At 35.9% G+C, this 19,287-nt stretch overlaps 1 protein-coding gene across 3 annotated transcripts in view; it reads right to left on the bottom strand.

Annotated features, from left to right (window-relative positions):
* SCAF11 (SR-related CTD associated factor 11) overlaps positions 1–19,287 on the bottom strand; it is a 94,288-nt gene that overhangs the window by 43,485 nt on the left and 31,516 nt on the right. For 2 of the 3 annotated variants that reach the window (XM_070370665.1, XM_070370663.1), the window contains exons 2-4: positions 14,202–14,255; positions 8,608–8,689; positions 5,940–6,097 (exon numbers count right to left, since the gene is read on the bottom strand). In XM_070370665.1, the coding sequence (XP_070226766.1) occupies positions 5,940–6,097; positions 8,608–8,668 (219 nt within the window). In that variant the 5' untranslated portion in view covers positions 8,669–8,689; positions 14,202–14,255. Of the gene's footprint in view, positions 1–586; positions 756–5,939; positions 6,098–8,607; positions 8,690–14,201; positions 14,256–19,287 lie in introns of all 3 variants that reach the window. The other variant, XM_070370666.1, reaches the window with a different exon arrangement.

Consider the following 19,287-nt stretch of genomic DNA (forward strand, 5'->3'; position numbering starts at 1 on the left):
ATATATATATATATATATATATATATATATATATACCTCAGAGAAGGCAATGGCACCCTACTCCAATACTCTTGCCTGGAAAATCCCATGGACGAAGAGCCTGGTGGGCTGCGGTCCATGGGGTCACGACTGAGCGACTTCACTTTCACTTTCATGCATTGGAGCAGGAAATGGCAACCCACTCCAGTGTTCTTGCCTGGAGAATCCCAGGGACGGCGGAGCCTGGTGGGCTGCCATCTATGGGGTCACACAGAGTCGGACACGACTGAAGCGACTTAGCAGCAGCAGCAGCATATATATATATATACTCTAATTATTCACCTATTTTAACTGACAATGACTTTTATTTTAACAATTTTAAAAGTATCTAATTTAATTAGTTTCACAGTCAAAGTAATAGAATATCATTCAACTTTGTGATACAGCTACGAAATGAACAGAATTTGATCACTACTTTACAATGTAACGTGTATTATAAGAACAGAGCATACATTTTACTGTGAATGCTCTCTAGTAAAGTTGTATCAGTTAAGGAGGCGATTTCAATAGAAAAAATCATCTTCCTAATGATTTCAGTAAAACATACCCTAGTATTCTGAAGCGTTGTAAATTCCCAGCTCAGACAAACCCATATTTAAATGTAAGAACAGGAAACCTTCCTTATTTGGGAATTCAGGATTCTTGATTTCTAATATTTCTTGCTTCCTGCTGCTGCTCTATCCTCAATCACAAAGGCTGCCTACCGATAGCCCCTCCTAGAGAGAGAGAAGCAAGTGTTAAAGGTAAATGCTTAAAAACTAAATCTCAGTACCTACGCTTTAGGTAGGTTTGTCTGTCCATGGGAATCTCTAAAACATCAATCTCTCTTACTGATAAATAAGAGCACATTATATAAAACTCCAGTTCAAATTCAACAAAAGTGATTTAGGAATTACACTATCACAGGCTGATGCTTATTTTAAAGCCATTGACCAGGACCTATCCTTTCGCCTTGATGGTACCAAGATACGTAGTCTGGACCCCTAATGGAGATGCTCACCTGTAGTCAGCCTACATATACACTACTACATTTAACCAGTTCTTTCAAGATAGTCCTTGTCAATGCATATTAATGAAACTATGGTTCTTTATAACCCACTTTCAGGAATGTATCCCTACAAGACAAATGACTGTCAGTGATAAAATTAACAGCAAGAAAACAGTTTATCTAACTACTCAAAAGAAACTCGATTCATTTTCTTAAAGCTGTATTACAACAGTTGGATAGAATTAATCTTTTTTTCTTTTATTTTGACATTTAATAGTTAAGACTTTCTTTTTCTAGCACGAAAAGAGGAAATCCCATAAACTATCTATATAAATTATTTTATAAATTCTGACGTTTAAAATTAGACTATACAGAAATATACATCCAACTGGTAAAAATAGAGTATTAAATGAAAATCTATTATATATATGCTTTGGATAATGAGCATTCACAATATAAACATATTCTTTTTCTACCAAAGCTTATACCAAAGAATTAACCTACAGAGTGAAAACAACTGGGAATTTGGAATAATCAGTCACAAATTCAAGTTCTGGAGAAGTCAGACCTAGCAACCTCTCTAATCTACTTTAAGGATGAAGATAGACAGCCCTGAATCACCTACTGCGTAAGTTGCAATTATTAAATGAATTAATGTATTTAACGATGCTTTAGAAAGATAAGGACTAATGGTAGTGCTCCCCAGATAATGTTTAAATTACTGTTCACTGAGAACTATTTAAAGATTTGGTTTAGTTCAGGAATAAAGAAAGATTAAATTTTAGCAAAACCTGTTTGGAAAATCCAGGCAATAAAACTTTCCTGAATTATGTTACCGAACAATAATCTAATCTTCAGAATGATATATAAATTTTTCTACCCACTGCTTAAGGGAACATCTGTATAAAACACATCAGTAGTCAAGATATAAGTCAACTAGTCATATTTTGATTTTTTTGGTATTATTAATTCAAAAATATACTCCTCACCTGTCTGCATTGAACACTGTTGTCTGACTTCTTCAAGAACCATGTATCACCACAGTAAGACTCTTCATTTCTAGTCTCATGAGAGAAAACATACCCTTGCCAATTGTCAAATTTTTATTTCATTAACCTTACTTTCTTAACTGAAGCTGTCAGCAAGTTGAGGGAGGATAATTTGTTTATAGTAGGAAAGTTAATCACATTTAATAATTACTTAAAAAATAAAGGGAATATTTACATTACTTAAAAGTGAAAAGAACCCCAGTGGATATCAAGAACCTCCTAATTATACATATCGCATATTCCTTTAAATAGAGTTTAAAAAAAAAACAAACAACCTTAAACACTTCAAACATGAAATGTTTCCAAGTCCTCAAACTTTAACCTTTTAAGGGTCAAAACTTTAACCACTTCTTGACAACCTGTCAAACCATAAATCTTATTTTCTTAACGTGTGTGTGTGTGTGTGTGTGTGTGTGTGTAGCTTACCCTATCGTCTATTGAGGATCATAATTATGATTGGCTGTGGATACTACAGCCATGCGTCAAACTACTCTAGACTTCACCTTTCTAGTTATCTACTTTAAAATGTGCAAACTCAGACAATCAAGATTAAACTTAGGTGTAAACTAAATGTCCTCAATATGTTTAGACTGCATTTTTGCTCACAGTAAAAATACTTAACTTTCTAAGTAGCTGGTAAAGTTTAATGTATTGATTCTATATATATTTCATCAGGTCAAAGGTCTCCTTTAGTTCCAGATTCTCAGTTCTAATATTGATGCTTTAAAATAGCAAGAATTTCAACTTTCTTAACGTGCCAATTACTATGTCTTTGTTCAGATTAATATTCTATTTCAAAATCATTTTTATTTTATAAACCAACAGGCTTACCATCTCTTGAGATCCTTGAAATTAAACACAGAGTAGAGTAGACATGTTTAATTTCAATTTCTTCTAGTGTCCCTAATGGGAAGCCATTAGGCTCTGGGCCATGAAGATCATCATTTCCATTATTCTGAATCTTTCTGCCCTAGGTAAAGTAGATGCTATGAAATATCCAGCAACTAAATTCAGTTACTTACTCATTTTAAAGCCCTCATATAGCTTTTGTTTTAAATAACGACAGAATCAAAATTTTAGAGCTTAAAGAAATTGAAACTAATAGTGACTCTGGATATAGGTATTTTAAGAACACAAGAAATTCCAGGAGTGTGTCCAAAATAAATATACTAGACTATTACATGCTTTAATTTTACTTGTTTCTTATGGAGAATTTCTTCAATGCCTAAAATATTATGGTGATAGTAAATAAATGAGTTCTTCTTGGTTCTTGATAACAGTTCCAAATCATATTTTAGTGAATCTTGAGTACAAATCTCAGATAGCTCAGCAGAACTTCTGAAAGACAGAGAAGACTAGGAAGGTGACCCTGAATACATTTTGTAATTTTTTCTTATTATGTAGATTTCCAATCACTGTAAATCTCACTTTTTATTTCTAACTTCCTACTAGAAGTGAACATTAGTAAAATTTAAAACTATGGGTCAATATTTAAAAAGTGTTTTTATTTCAGGCTATCTCTTGAAGTATTTAGAAACAAATTAAGAGTTCAGGATCCTTGCCCTGAATAACAAGTAACCATTAATACAGTAATTTAAATGAAAGAATATATATGAAAGCCTTATTAGCACAAGCCCGGCCAGTTACTAGAGACTGAATATGGACACTTATTGCTAAAACCAAAATCCAAAGTAAACTACATGCTTCTTCTTAAGAATAGAAGGAGGCTGAGGAAAATGAGAAGAGAGATCTTAATAGCTAATGGTCATGAATAACTACACTAGTGAATATTAAATCTGTTTCTATTTGTCAAAGCGCTTATATACCTCAACATATCTAATTTTTTATCATACCAATAAAAGATTCAAACGGAAAATTTAGTTCAAATCCTAAGTGATTTTGTTAACCAGTATTCATTTATTGTTTATAATGAACATTTTATTAGAAGACTGTGTTCTTGTTACTGCTCAACTTAAATGGCTTATTTAACTGATGTATGCTATTCCTATTATGGACAATGAAATAATTCAGAATATTCTGTTTATTCTCTACTTTCAAAGTTAACTACTTTTGTTTAAACAATATCCCAGTTCCCACACTCTCTAACACAATTAATGGCAGTGCAGCAGATAAGTATTTTCTTTTTAAAGCAATTTGGCTTCAAAAAAATGTTTATATCCAAAGAAGTAACACAAAACAAGAAAGACGTTACATGTGAGAAAAGTGCTGATTGTAACATTATGTAATCAAGTATTTTCAACCTAAGAATATTCAGCAAGAGTTTAAAAACAGACAAGTTTAGCACTATTTAGCAGAGTTGAATCTGTACATAGTCTACAACCTACTAGTACCACTTTAAGATTCACACTCTAGAGAAACTTGAACTTGCACACCATGATAAAGCTAATGGTTGTATCAAAAATACATGTAGTGTAATGAAGGAGTGAATAAAGTCTATTTTATATATTCTAATCTCCAGAGAAAAACACACACTCAAATCACGGTTGTTGAACTTCCCTATTATGTGGTCACTGCATATAATCTTACGAAAAGCATCAAATTGAAGACTTCTGCACATCTAGTAACTGTTTCTCTACTGGAAGCAAAAATGCTTCTATTTTTAAGATATCTCATCACAGAGCAAACCAAGGTGCACTAAATTTAACACAGATGAAATCATTAGTTGGGTGGCAAAGAAAAACATGCATTCTCATTTCATTAGTAAACACTTCTACAAACACATAGGACTGTTCAGAATTACACTAAATAATTAAACTCAAAAGATTTTTTCCCAAAATACATAAAGATCAGTTTAGACCTTTATCTAATTAGAACTGTTTCAAGTATACTATTATGAATTCAAATGGTATAACAAATCCATTTTTCTTCCTCCCAGAACTTGGCCATAGTCAGTAATAGTTATGTTCCCTTTTCCACACTATTAATGAAATATAGGTAAGATACAGAACTGAGAAAACCCCAATTATGCAAAAGGTAATTAATTCTAATGTGCTTAAGGACAACAAACAATTTGAATGCAGCTAATACTAAAAATATTTTTAAGCTTTATTTCCTTTACTTTTACACACTGACAAATTACTAACTCAAAAAATATAGCATGATCTGTGTGACAAGTTTTCATTTCACAATTCACAACAAAAGGGCTCATAGTGAATACTCACTGTGCAGTAGTATCATGATCTACTTGGCACAAACTGTATCAACATAATACATTAAAAGTCCCAAATTTTTCTATTTCTCAATCATTTACTATCTATGAAGAACCTCAATAATATCTCTAACTTTGAAATTAGTTCATAATACGGGAATTAGAAAATGCAGTTATAAATTTATTTCTGCCTCTTAAGCTATGAGACCTTGGCCAAGTTATACAACACAGAATCCAAGTTTCCTCATCTGTAAAATGGAAAGACACTGTTACATCTGTTCTGGTTATCCCACAAGGCTGATATAAGGAAGAAATTTAATAATCTATATAAAAATTCTCTGAAAAACATAAAACACAAAGCAGAGAGAAAGCATTAGTAAGCAGACATAATCACAAGAGGGTCAAGTACACTGAAGATGAATTACTGTGTTTCTACCAGAAAAAAACACCTATTTTCCAGTAATTTTTTAAGGTATGCATTTGTAATGTTTGTATTACAAAAGCACAAAAAGCTGAATATATAAAATTTAGAAGAGAATATTTAACAAAATTGGAGCAATACAGAGACATTTGTCCTAAGTGGAAAAGCACACATTACTGTGAAATAATTTATGAAAGGCAGTATCAAGTCTGTAGGTAGAATGAAATCATGCTAGGGAATTAAAATACAATAATATTTAATATTTAGACTCACCTCTGCCCATTTAAGAATACAGGTCAAGCAAAAGACATGATTACAGCTTTCTGGAAAACCGATTTCCTTCTCTAACAGGCAACTGAGACATATTGGACATCTATCAGCTTCACTGTACAACACACCAGTGGTTGCAGTATTATCTTTGTTTTCTTCACCTATAAAGTAAAGCAGTCATATATGCTTTCAATTTCTCTGGATCAAATTACTTATGTTTCTAGTAGTATGATGGACTGGATACTCTAAAGGGCCCTCCTTCTACAAAGCAATTAGATCTTAGATACACTGTAACAAACAAACTTCTTGAGCATAATACCTCCAATGTTTACTAATTTAAATTTAAGGAGGAGTGAAAAGAATTTTTCATGAATTTAATTTTAGAATAATCATACAGTTCAAATATTTAAAAATTTAAAAAAGGTTATAGTAACAAATCTCCCAAGCAAATCCATCTCTATGTATTCAGTTCCACCCAACACAACAAGTAACAACTGTTAAGCTTGTTCTGTGCTCTTCCAAAGACATAATGGAATGCACAGACAAGCAAATCCTAATACGTATTCTTTTAAACCACCTTCTTCAGACAAATGCTAGAATACTATACACACCAGTTTGAGTTTTTGTTGTTGTTTCAATCTAAAGATGGGACAATCGCTTGTTTTCAAGCTTTGGCTATTGCAAACAATGAAAAACTTACTTCCCACTTTTAATAGTATATCAATAGGATAAATTCTTAAAAATGGAATTCTAGACCAATGTGTCTGTACATCTGTAATCTGAATAGATATGGCCAAAAATTATACCCCTTAGGGTTTGTACTAATTTAAACACCTACCAGCAATGTAACCAACACACAAGAAGCAAGCAGTGCTTGCTCAGAAGTGAAAGAAACTCCAAGATTTGACATAAAGTAAAACAAAAATAAAGAAACAGCTGAAATGTGACCAGTATATGCCAAGCAAATGGAAAACCTGAGATCACCCTGAGAACACATGTTCGTACTAGTGTTTAGATTTGGAGACTAACCTTTAGGACCAACTCAGGTAGGGAAACTGACCCTGGGAGATTCCCCTTTTAAGCCAAGATCCTCAAATGGGGTTAAAGTGGTCCCAGCATGGGTTCAGGAAAAAAACAAATACATATAAATCCTCTGAATGAAAACATCCCTAATTTAGGCCCTCATGATTCCACACCTCATAATCAAACATCACCAAGCCAAAGAAAATAAGTTGACTTGAGTAAGAATCAGCAGAAACAAGAATGTGCTTAAATTTATTTCTATATTTTACATACTATATTCATTATAAATTTATTTAGATATCCACTGGCTTCAAACATTAGAACTTTCAAATACTACATTTTTGTTGTTTAGCTGCTAAGTTGTGTCTGCCTCTTTGCGACCCCATGGACTGTAGCACATCAGGTTTCTCTGTTCTTGCTATCTCCTAGAGTTCGCTCAACAGTAGATTAGACCCAGAAGAAAAAAATATCTGTGAACTAGAAGAAATGAAAAACTGAAGAAACCACCCAGACTGTAAGAAACAGAAAAGGAGATGTAATCTGTGAAAGAGAGGTTGGAAAATGAGGTCAGGACAAAGTCTAACACATTAACCGAGGCTCAGAAGAAGAGAGTAAAAGGCAGGCAATAGTTAAAGTACTAATGGCTGAAAAATGATAAAACAAATAAAAAACACAATCCAACAGATAAAGGACACACAAGGTATACTAAATAGGAGAAACGAAAATAATCCACGTTTAGAAACAATGTTGCCAAACTGTACAACATCAAAGATGAAAAAAACATCTTAAAACCAAAAAGAAGAAAAAGATCATCTACAAGGGAATGACAATTAACTTCAAAGGACATTTCTTGACAGCTAGTAAGAAAACTAGAAAATAGCCCAAACGGGAAAAAAAACAAAACTTCAGAGCGCTAAGAGACAAAATAGTTATCAATCCAGAACTGTATTATCATTCTTTGAAAGCTTAGAAGAAGATAAAATTTAAAAACACTTAAGCATTTACCACCAATAGACTTTCACGGCTGCTGCTGCTGCTAAGTCGAGTCAGTCGTGTCCGACTCTGTGCAACCCCATAGACGGCAGCCCACCAGGCTCCCCCATCCCTGGGATTTTCCAGGCAAGAATACTGGAGTGGGTTGCCATTTCCGTCTCCAATGCATGAAAGTGAAAAGTGAAAGTGAAGTCGCTCAGTCATGTCTGACTCTAAGCGACCCCATGGACTGCAGCCCACCAGACTCCTCCATCCATGGGATTTGCCAGGCAAGAGTACTGGAGTGGGGTGCCATTGCCTTCTCCAGACTTTCACTAAAGGAACTCTAAGATTTTTTTTTTTTCCCAGAAAGAAGAAAGAGAATGAAAGAAAAAAAAAAAAGACAATAATGATAAAAAATTTTGAACAAAAAAAAATGTCATTCTGAAATCAGCAGAGAGCAAAAATTTAAGAATAGAAAGAGTTCAATGAACTAAAAACACTGATTGATTGCAACAAGACATGAGAAGAGTAAAAAAAAGTGTGCACTACTTATTTAGGCAGCTATTTCAGAGTTTAAGAACAACGAAAATATGTAAACAAAAAAATATGTGCTAACAGTTTGGAAACACTAAGTTTTGCTTTCAACACAAAAGCTTTATAAAAATTAAGTTACCTTGCATATCTTCATAGTCCTGATCACCCACATTTAGAGTATATATAGTTTTCTTCTTCATTTCTCTTTGAAAAAGGATTTCCTACAGGATGAATGATAACAGAGAATTTTTATGTTTGCCTTGTACACATAATATACATTATTAATTTTTAAAATCCCAAACTCTAAGAAATTATTTTATACATAAAAGAATAAAATATGAATCAAGTCAGTAAATTTTCTGGATAATCCAGTATACTTTTATACTCCCTGCCACCAAGCACAGTCTTTCTGAAAGGAGAAGCCTTATACAGGTATTAAGTAACAAAGACTCATGATAAATTTTGTGGTACAGACATGAATACAATTGGAGCTTACAGAAAAGAGATCAGTTTGGACTGGAGTTTTTATTGAAGTTGATAGGTTATGTATTTTAAGAAGCTTAAACACATTTAAGCAGCAACACAGAATGAACGAATAAAATGGCATATAGGTAGGCCAATCTGACAACTAAGAGTAAGTGGTAAAAGCGCAACTGTGTGTATATATTGAGGAGGGATGGGCATGTAAGGCAAGAAGTTCATCTGAAAGATAACAGTGAAGGCAACAAGAGCAATATAAATCAAGCTCAGCTCGATTATAGATGGATCTCTAGTGATTGAGAGGTTTAGATTCAATCTTATAGATTCCTCTGAAGACTGACATGATGTAAGCAATATACATGAATCTTTTAAAAGAATGATCTGCAAAACACAGAATGGATTATAGTGGGGAGAGATTAGAAGGAAAGATGTTTGCATAGTTAGAGTAACTGGCTGTGAAATGAATAGAGAAGCAAGAAATTAAAGAGCTGAAGTATTTCCAACATTTGGTAACTACATAAATACAGGGAAGGACTAAAAAATTATTTTGGCCTAGAAGACTAGGAAAATGGTGATTACAGGAGACAAAATGAGAAACAGTAAAGAAAATTAATGTGTTAGTTAAGAGGAACAAACTTATGAAGTAAAATTATTTTTTAAATCAACTCTTAGAATTCTAGGGCTTCCCGGGCAGCTCAGCGGTAAAAGAATCCGCCTGCAATGCAAGAGACTCAGGAGACTCCAGTTTTATCCCTGGGTTGGGAAGATCCCTGGAGGAGAAAATGGAAACCCACAAGTACTCTTGCCTGGAAAATTCTATGGCAGGCTACAGTCCATGGGGTCACAAAGAGCTGGACACAACGAGCACACATGCACACTTTAGAATTCTTTCTTGAATTACTGCAAGACAAGCAATTGCAAAGAACTATTCAAATATATTTTGGAGTATCTAGGCACAAGAAACCACTAAGTTCATCAGTTATGAGTCGCCCACGTGTGTATGAAGTAATTTTTCTATTAGATTTTTAAATAATGTAAACCTGTGAATTTCTATATTAAAGGTTATGTATTGCCTAGAAAAATCTCTATTAGGTTAAGTAGGGAGAAATGCAAGGGCCCATACTTTGACTCAAAACTCAACCAGAAACTAACATATATAAGAATAACTTAAAGGTTTTAATAAGTTAAAAGTTAGAATTTCAACTCGGTATTAGTTACTTTTAAACTGTTAATTCAATCACAGTCTGCCTTAATAAACTTAGAACGTCAAGAACAAAAGGAAAACCTTTCACTCAGCCTACATGCACAACATTTGTTATACTTCTGGTACTATTCTTTAGGTATCATGTAACAGCTAATCAAGATAAATACACTGACTTCTCCGAGTGAGATGGGCCAGGAGGTTTTAAGCAGAGGCCAGCTCCAAGACCACTGCATTCATCTAGAGGGGGCAATTACAGTGGTTTGCAATAAAAGGAGAAGCAAGGGTGATAAAAAGTGCTCAGATTCCAGTCGTTTTCAAAATACAGCCATCAGGAAAGACTGAATATGGCATATGTGTTAGAGAAGATCCCAGGATAACTTCACGGTATTCAGACTTGAGTAACTAGAACGACAGAATTGCTGAGATAGAACACTTCAAAAATATTCAGATAGTTATAGGTTGTTGTCCCACTTGATGTTTACTCAGAAGGACAGGATCAATATCCCTTGAGAACTTGCCACAAATGCAAGATACCTCAGGCAGCACCCTAGCTAGCGAGGAAGAATCTGCGTTTTATCAAGTTCTATGTCAGACTCATATACCTGAGAAACACTACTACAAACAACTTCCAAACCAAGCTGATTTTAGAATTATATTAAACTTCTGTATGATCTATAATTGAGTATAATTCTTCATTTGGAGAAATTCATAACATATCATCTCTCCGATTATGACTGAGAATTCAAAAAAAAATTGTAACTTTTGTCATAAGCAAATCCGTGCTTATGACACTGCCTAGCACTAACAAGCAAACAAGCATCGAATGCAAACCATTACTATTAGTGCAGATCTTCCATCCAAGTCTGTCTTAAATAAAACCAGGAAGCGCCTCCAATTAATTACTCAAAAGTTTGATACTCCCTCTAAGGATGTTATTAATATTTTTATTTTCCCTTGAAGAAATCATAAAAAAGGCTATTTTTCAGTGATGCATGTGTTAGGGAGGATTCTATCTATTATTATAACCCAGCAGTCAAAAGCTGGCTAAGTATTTTCTATAAAGTTTTGTTGAAGAACAGTCTGTTCATTTCTTTGTATTTCCTATGGCTGCTTTTGCACTACAATAGCCAAGTTGAATAATTACGACAGAAACCATATACTTGGTGTGAAATGAAAATATTTCCTGACATATTTATCAACAAGAAATGACACAGCCATCAGCAATTTCTGGCCTCTATATATGAATGAGGACTCCCAAAACTGCGATCCAGCAGATGCTGCCACCCCTTGCGATGACTGCTGAGGAGCTGGGGGAATGCAAGCAGCAAGGTGAGCAAGGAAGCAGGGTTGGCCCCAGACAGCTGAGGTGCACGTGAGAGGAGTGAAGGCAGCGAGCCCCGAGGCCTGCGGCTTCCATACACAGAACACCAAATGCCTCAGCCTGACAGCTGATCTTTGACATTCAGACTGCCTGCTCCCTTTGTTGCAAACTTGTATATAGCCTGACTTCCCCTCCTGCCTCCTTGAAGCAGTTTTCTCAGAAAGGCTGAGATGCTATCTCCCGGGCTCAGAGTCCTTAACATTCCCACCAAAAAAAAACTAACTCTACTTTCAGGTTGTGACCTATTTTTTTGTCGACAGTGGCAAAGTCTACAAAAATTATGATAGGCCCTTTTCAGAAAAAGTTTGCCAACCCTATTAAAGACTATAAAAGGCTGCCTCTTTGGAGATGTGGCTCAGTATCTCACTGCAGAGCCCCTCAAGCTTTCTTAGGTATAAGCATTGATTTACATTTGTATTCAACTGGTACCACAGCACAACAGCTACTTACTAAACATCTGAGTCAGTGCTTTTGCAATGGTTCCTTGAGTTTCTTTCAAAATTGCCTGAAGGCCATATACTTTTGTTGATTTATGTACATTTATTTTATCAATCTGGCTTCTAGAGTTTTCAACTTGTTTTCAACTCTGTTTGCTTTAGAGTAAGGTTGAGGCAATTAACTCTTTCAGTTTAATAGTTATTTTCTTTCCAGCTTCTTTGCTATATAATCCACTTAACTGCTTCTGATCTGTCACTGTTAATTTTACATCTCTTGCAGAATGCTCCCCTTAATTTTTTTTCCTACGTGATTTCCACCATAAAGCAATCTTATTAGACTTTATAAACAGACTTGTTTGCCTCAAGTGGGCTATTTTGACAAGGTTTTGTTTAGAATATTCTTTATTTGCATGTTTGGTGCTGGAGCTGTAATACTAGCACTCTTCAGCACAGATAGGAATGTCCTGTTATCACAGGTTTTAGAAAAAACTGTTTGCATTCAAACACTAACTAGTCTGACACTTACTAGTCGTGTGACAACTTCTTTAAGCCTGTTTCCTCATTTACAAAATGGAAATAAAATAGTAACCATTTCAGTCATTATGAAAATCAAATTACATAAACACGTAATCCATTTAAAGTGTTCAGTTCAGTGGCTCAGTCGTGTCCAACTCTTTGCGACCCCATGAACCAAAGCACGCCGGCCTCCCTGTCCATCACCAACTCCCAGAGTCCACCTAAACCCATGTGCCTTGAGTTGGTGATGCCATCCAAACATCTCATCCTCTGTCATTCCCTTCTCCTCCAGCCCTCAATCTTTCCCAGCATCAGGGTCTTTTCAAATGAGTCAGCTCTTCGCATCAGGTGGCCAAAGTACTGGAGTTTCAACTTCAACAACAGTCCTTCCAATGAACACCCAGGACTGATCTCCTTTAGGATGGACAGGTTGGATCTCCTTGCAGTTCAAGGGACTCTCAAGAGTCTTCTCCAACAGCACAGTTCAAAAAGCATCAATTCTTCTGTGCTCAGCTTTCTTTATAGTCCAACTCTTACATCCATACATGACTACTGGAAAAACCACAGCCCTGACTAGACGGACCTTTGTTGACAAAGTGATGTCTCTGCTTTTTAATATGCTGTCTAGGTGGGTCAAAACTTTCCTATCAAGGAGTAAGTGTCTTTTAATTTCATGGCTGCAGTCACCATCTGCAGTGATTTTGGAGCCAGAAAAATTAATTCAGCCACTGTTTCCATTGTTTCCCCATCTATTAGCCATGAAGTGATGGGACCGGATGCCATGATCTTAGTTTTCTGAATGCTGAGCTTTAAGCCAACTTTTCCACTCTCCTCTTTCACTTTCATCAAGAGGCTCTTTAGTTCTTCCTCACTTTCTAAAGGGTGGTGTCATCTGCATATCTGAGGTTGATGTTTCAGACAGCACAAAAGAAGTACTCAACAACTAGCACATGTGCACAAACACATGAGTAACTCCCCACCCAAAGCAGATTCTAGGTATACCACAGGATTCAAGATGATAAATCTGTATGACTCTCATTAAGAATAGACTTTCACTATTTTTACCAACAAATTTGTAAAACCCCTGTACTACAAAGAATATCCACATATGGAAAGAATGATATCAGTAAAAAGTTTACAAAACTTAACCTATCAAATAGTTCTTCAAACAGAATTTACACAAGGATAAGTAAGTTACTTATTCTACACGGACATTATTTATCAAGATTCTGGTTTATCTGAAAATAAAAATGTTGAAGCAAGACACAAAATCTAGGACTCACACAGTAAACAGCCCTAGGATTTTTGTATCTTATTTTCTACTTTATATACGCATAGGAAAAGAAACACTAAATGCTGTAACATACGGCTGTCTGTGTACTCAATTGCTCAGTCATGTCTGACTCTTTGCGACCTCATAGACCTCAGAGCCTGCCAGGCTCCTCTATTCATGGGAATTTTCCATGCAAGAATAATGCAGTGGGATGCCATTTCCTTCTCCAGGGGATCCTCTCAACCCAGGGATCAAACCCACATCTCTTGCATCTCCCAAATTAGCAGACAGATTCTTTATCACTGCACCGCCTGGGAAGCCTGTAACATATGGCTACTCCAGGAAAAAAGAAAAGGTCATGTTTAAATAAAGTTCCAACCACAATTTCCTAAGACTCTCATTTAGTTTTTAATAAGTATACATTATTTACGAGGTTTCTTACCCTTAAGATTCTTCAGGTCGAGCAGTCAGGTAACCGGCTTTCCATCAAACTTATCTGGAGAGAGAATTATGAAAATCAGTCCTATTTCACTTCACTTTCAACTTGGGTACAAAAGAAAGGAGACTAGTAAAGTACAAAGAACTACTTATTACAGAGGGCCACCAGTTTTGAGTATAATTTGTTTAGAATGTAAAACATTTTAAGAGAATGACTGCGAAGTCGCTTCAGTCATGTCCAACTCTGTGCGACCCCATAGACGGCACCCCACCAGGCTCCCCCGTCCCTGGGATTCTCCAGGCAAGAACACTGGAGTGGGTTGCCATTTCCTTCTCCAAAGCATGAAAGTGAAAAGTGAAAGTGAAGTCGCTCAGTAGTGTCCGACTCGTAACAACCCCATGGACTGCAGCCCACCAGGCTCCTCCATCCATGGGAGTTTCCAGGCAAGAGTACTGGAGTGGGGTGCCATTATGCCTGTAAATATGAAGACACACATAGGTCCTGGAAGCAAACAATAATGAAACTATTTTGTTCAGGGAGAGAGAAGCACAAGAAAACACATTTCAGCATATAGGAGAAAACCAACAGAAAACAAAGTAACAGAGAATTAGAGAAAAAAAAAAACAAAAACTACCCCAACAAACAGACTTAGTCTCATCACCTAATAAAGGAATGCAGAAAAAGATACACAAAAGATATTTAACCAGCCCATAAATTCAACAACTATTAGTATTTAAATTATTTCCTGAACTCCAGATTTTAAGAATCCTTAACCAGTAATCACATCTCGCTTATTCCTCTTTCTCAACCAGCCCCACAGAACTCCCCACATTTCTACAGTCTGCCTATATAATTCACTTAGTATCTAGTCAGCACTCCCTATTTTCTAGGTACCACCAGGCCTTAAGCACTGACACACCTGATTTAAAAAAAAGTAACAGCATAGCAGGTGCTATAATGGCAGTAAACACAGGATATTACAAAAACACACAATAAGCACCATATCCTTGCAACATATGCCTCTGTAAAAAAAAAAGGCTTCTCAACTAGGACCAAAAAGATTTAAAATGTATTTTTCTAACTCTCCTCCCCCCCATCAAATATTCTGTACCATTATAGCATTTCCATTAATTAAGGACTCAAAATTTGAATTGTCAAAGTAAACATGGTAGTGAGGATCTTAAATTTCATAATAAATGAATGATATACACAAATAGGTAAATTGATTTTCTGATCATTTTATACTTCCTCTGTGGAAGTGACAATTAGGCAAACATGAAAGATACACTGTACCTAGTTCCACACAATAAAGTTTTATCCCCCAAAAAAGCTTTTCAGACTAATGTCTGGACATATAGGCGGAAAGAAGTATTATTCTCTCTTCTTGAAATTTTATAACATAGTACATTTCATACAATTTATCTGAATATATTAATATCTAACTGAACATCATGAAATTAAAAAAATAACACACTAATTTCTATTCATGATCACAAGAGTTGCATATTTTTCCAGCCATCAAATTTAGTTATAATACCAACCAACAGTAAAACTGAAATGGATATAAAATTCAGAAGACTTATAATCAATTTTTTTTCAACTTTTGCTTTATTTGATTCATTTACACACAACTATGGTCTTTATGTTTATATTCCCTCAAAATTCATGTTGAAACCCTAACCCGTAAGGGTAGACAGTACTGTTAATAAGTGCGGCATATGGGACATGCTTAAGAGGGTGAATTGCTCATGAAAGGGATTACTACTTTAGAAAAGAGGCTCTAAAAAGATCTCTAACCCCTTCCTTCTCAGGGAAAATCTGAGACCTGGAAGAGGGCCCTCATCCAACCATAACAGCACCCTATTGTCTAACTTCTAGTCTCTGGAACTGTGTGAAATAAATCTGTTCTTTACAAGCCACCCAGTTTTGGTATTTTCTCATAGCAGCCCAAACAGACTAAGACACATGCTCTGCTTTCAGTTACTAATGCACATTAGTCCCTGGAACAGCTTTCTAGTTCAGTTTTCAACAGGGTTATTTGCTTGCTTGTCAGTAGTTGATCAATAAAAGCAATTCATGGAACCTTTCCATATTCAATTCTTTCATCCTGCACTTATATACAAAAAAAAGTTTTGTTTTCTCAGCACCGTTTACTGATGAACAAACAATTCTACGTCTTGTTTTTTATCAGGTAAAATGAAAATAAAGAAGCTGAAGACATACACATTTATAGGTTTTATAATAAAACCAGTTCCATATATCAATCCAGGAAGGAAAAGAATGTCTTCAAAATGTCTCTAATATTCTTGCAGTGTCTCCAACAGCAAGTGAATGTCAAGAAGGTCCACTAATATGAATCATGTCACATCATACTATGCTAACCAATAACCTAATTATTAGAACAAAACATTTTTTAAAAGTTAAAATAAATAAAAAATAAAACATTTTCAAAAAAGCAAGCCATTTAATCCTCAGGCATAGATTAAAACATAGATTAAACGGACATAGGAGTAGTTTTTCAAATGTAATGTAATTTTGGAAATCAGAGTTCAGGAAAACTATGCTGTTACTGTGAAAGAGAAACTAATGTTCCTATTTCCTTCTAGACTTAAGTAGCATAATCTCCTTGATAAAACTTGTACTGTTATACATGGCAGGATCATATATATGTTGAAAAACAATGAGATATAATTGCCATTTTCAACTATAAAATAAGAAGATGCAAGTTGACATAACATTATAAAATAGATAATAAGTGAAATGGGGAAATTTCCATTCTATGTGAAATGGATTAAGTACATACTATCTTGTTAACCTCACTGAAGAAACTATAAATTCTAGACAAAATGAATGGAGAAGCTAACTGAAAATTAAAAGCGAAACAGTAACAGGTAGTTTGGGGAAGAGCCCCAAATCAGATATATTATCAAACTGGTAATGTGTTTATAATTCTTTCCCACCGAATTTATGCCCCAAAGTTAGGCTTTATGAAACCTGAAACCTATAAAGTGACCACTGTTAGAGAAACAGAGACACGGAGAGGGGAAGAGAGAAGGAAAGACATATGCACACTGGCACAAGCAAGCATTTACATGTGCTCTAAGAAAAGCCTCCAGCTCTGCCTAAGCAGGAGGAAAGGGGTCTCCTAAAACTCAATAGTGACAGAAATCTTTGTTTTTTCCTTTCTGTTCTTCATTCCCCATGAGCCAGTTCCCAAGCAATCCTGTGGTGGTGATGGCTACAAGAGCAGCAGCAGAGTCAGCAAAAGCCTAAAATTTAGGGAAAGGCACCATTCACAATGATTGCAGAAACTCTGGGTTAATCTCGTTGATTACTCTCCTGCCTTCTGGTCCTTTGGCTTCAGGTGCGATTGTGGAAAATACACACCACCTTGGAGCAAACAAAGACTTAGCTTTCTAGCCAGAGGACAGAAAGGTGTGTGTGTGTAGGTAGGGAAGAAGTTAGTCTCAGGGATCTAGAAAATACCAAGGAAATAATAGGGGAGAGAGCTTGAGACAGTAATCTGTAAACTGTTCAAATTGTCCAAAATAATTTCAGAACTGCTTGACATAATGAGAATCAAAAAATTTCAAATGCTCATCTATGTCTGCTTCATGACTATGCTAAAGCCTTTGTGTGGATCACAACAAACTGGAAAATTCTTAAAGAGATGGGACTACCAGACCACCTGACCTACCTCCTGCAAAACCTGTATGCAGGTCAAGCAGCAGCAGTTAGAACCGGAAAATTGCAAAAGGAGTAAGTCACAGCTGCACATTGTCACCCTGCTTATTTAACTTGTATGCAGAGTACATCATGTGAAATGCTGGGCTGGATGAAGCACAAGCTGGAATCAAGACTGCCGGGAGAAGTATCAATAACCTCAGATATGCAGATGACACCACCCTTATGGCAGAAAGTGAAGAGGAACTAAAGAGCCTCTTGAAGAAGGTAAAAGAGGAGAGTGAAAAAGTTGGCTTAACACTCAACATTCAAAAAACTAAGATCGTGGCATCTGGTCCCACCACTTAATGGCAACTAGATGGGGAAACAGCGGAAGACTTTATTTTATTGGTCTCCAAAATCACTGCAGATGGGGACTGCAGCCACGAAATTAAGACGCTTGCTCCCTGTAAGAAAAACTATGACAAATCTAGACAGTGTATTAAAAAGCAGACACATTACTTTGCTGACAAAGGTCTGTATAGTCAAAGCTATGGTTTTTCCAGTAGTCACGTATGGATCTAAGAGTTTGATAAGAAAGAAGGCTGAGCACCAAAGAACTGATGCTTTCAAACTGTGGTGACAGAGAAGACTCTTGAGAGTCCCTTGGACTGGAAGGAGATAAAACTAGTCAATCCTAAAGGAAGTCAATGCTGAATATGCATTGAAAAGACTTATGCTGAAGCTCCAATACTTTGGCCACCTGATGCAAAGACCAGACTCATTGGAAAAGATCCTGATGCTGGCAAAGACAGAAGGCAGGAGGAGGACAACCGAGGATGAGATGGTTGGACAGCATCACCGACTCAATGGACATTTGAGCAAGCTCCGGGAGATGGTGAAGGACAGGGAAGTCAAGCGTGCTGCAGTCCATGCGGTCGCAAAGAGTTGCAGACTGAGGGACCACCCTCAAACAGCAAGAGCAACATGAGGAAAGACAACACACAGAAACCAACGCCAAGAAGACACAGATAGTAGAGCACTGGGTGAACTGTCTGACAAAGATTTAAAGCAGGCAATAAAAATGTTCCAGCAAGTAAAAGCAAATCCTCTTGAAACACATAGAAAGCTAGAAAATCACAGCCAAGAAACACAAGATATAAAGTACCGCCAATTGGAAATATTAGGACTGAAAAATGCAATAACTGAAACAGAAAACACACTGGACAGACTAAAGAGCAGAACGACAGTCAGTGGACTTAAAGACAAGAGCAGTAGAACCTACCCAATCTGAACAACAGAAAAATATGGGGGAAAATATCATTAGTGTCTCAGGAACTGTAACAGCCAAGAGTCAATTTTGACTCTTGCAAGCTAGGTCTATGCCTTTGGCCACTTTTGTTATTATAATCACATATAATGGCCT

The sequence above is a fragment of the Bos mutus genome, chromosome 5, assembly GCF_027580195.1.
Source record: "Bos mutus isolate GX-2022 chromosome 5, NWIPB_WYAK_1.1, whole genome shotgun sequence".
In the NCBI taxonomy this organism is placed as follows: domain Eukaryota; kingdom Metazoa; phylum Chordata; class Mammalia; order Artiodactyla; family Bovidae; genus Bos; species Bos mutus.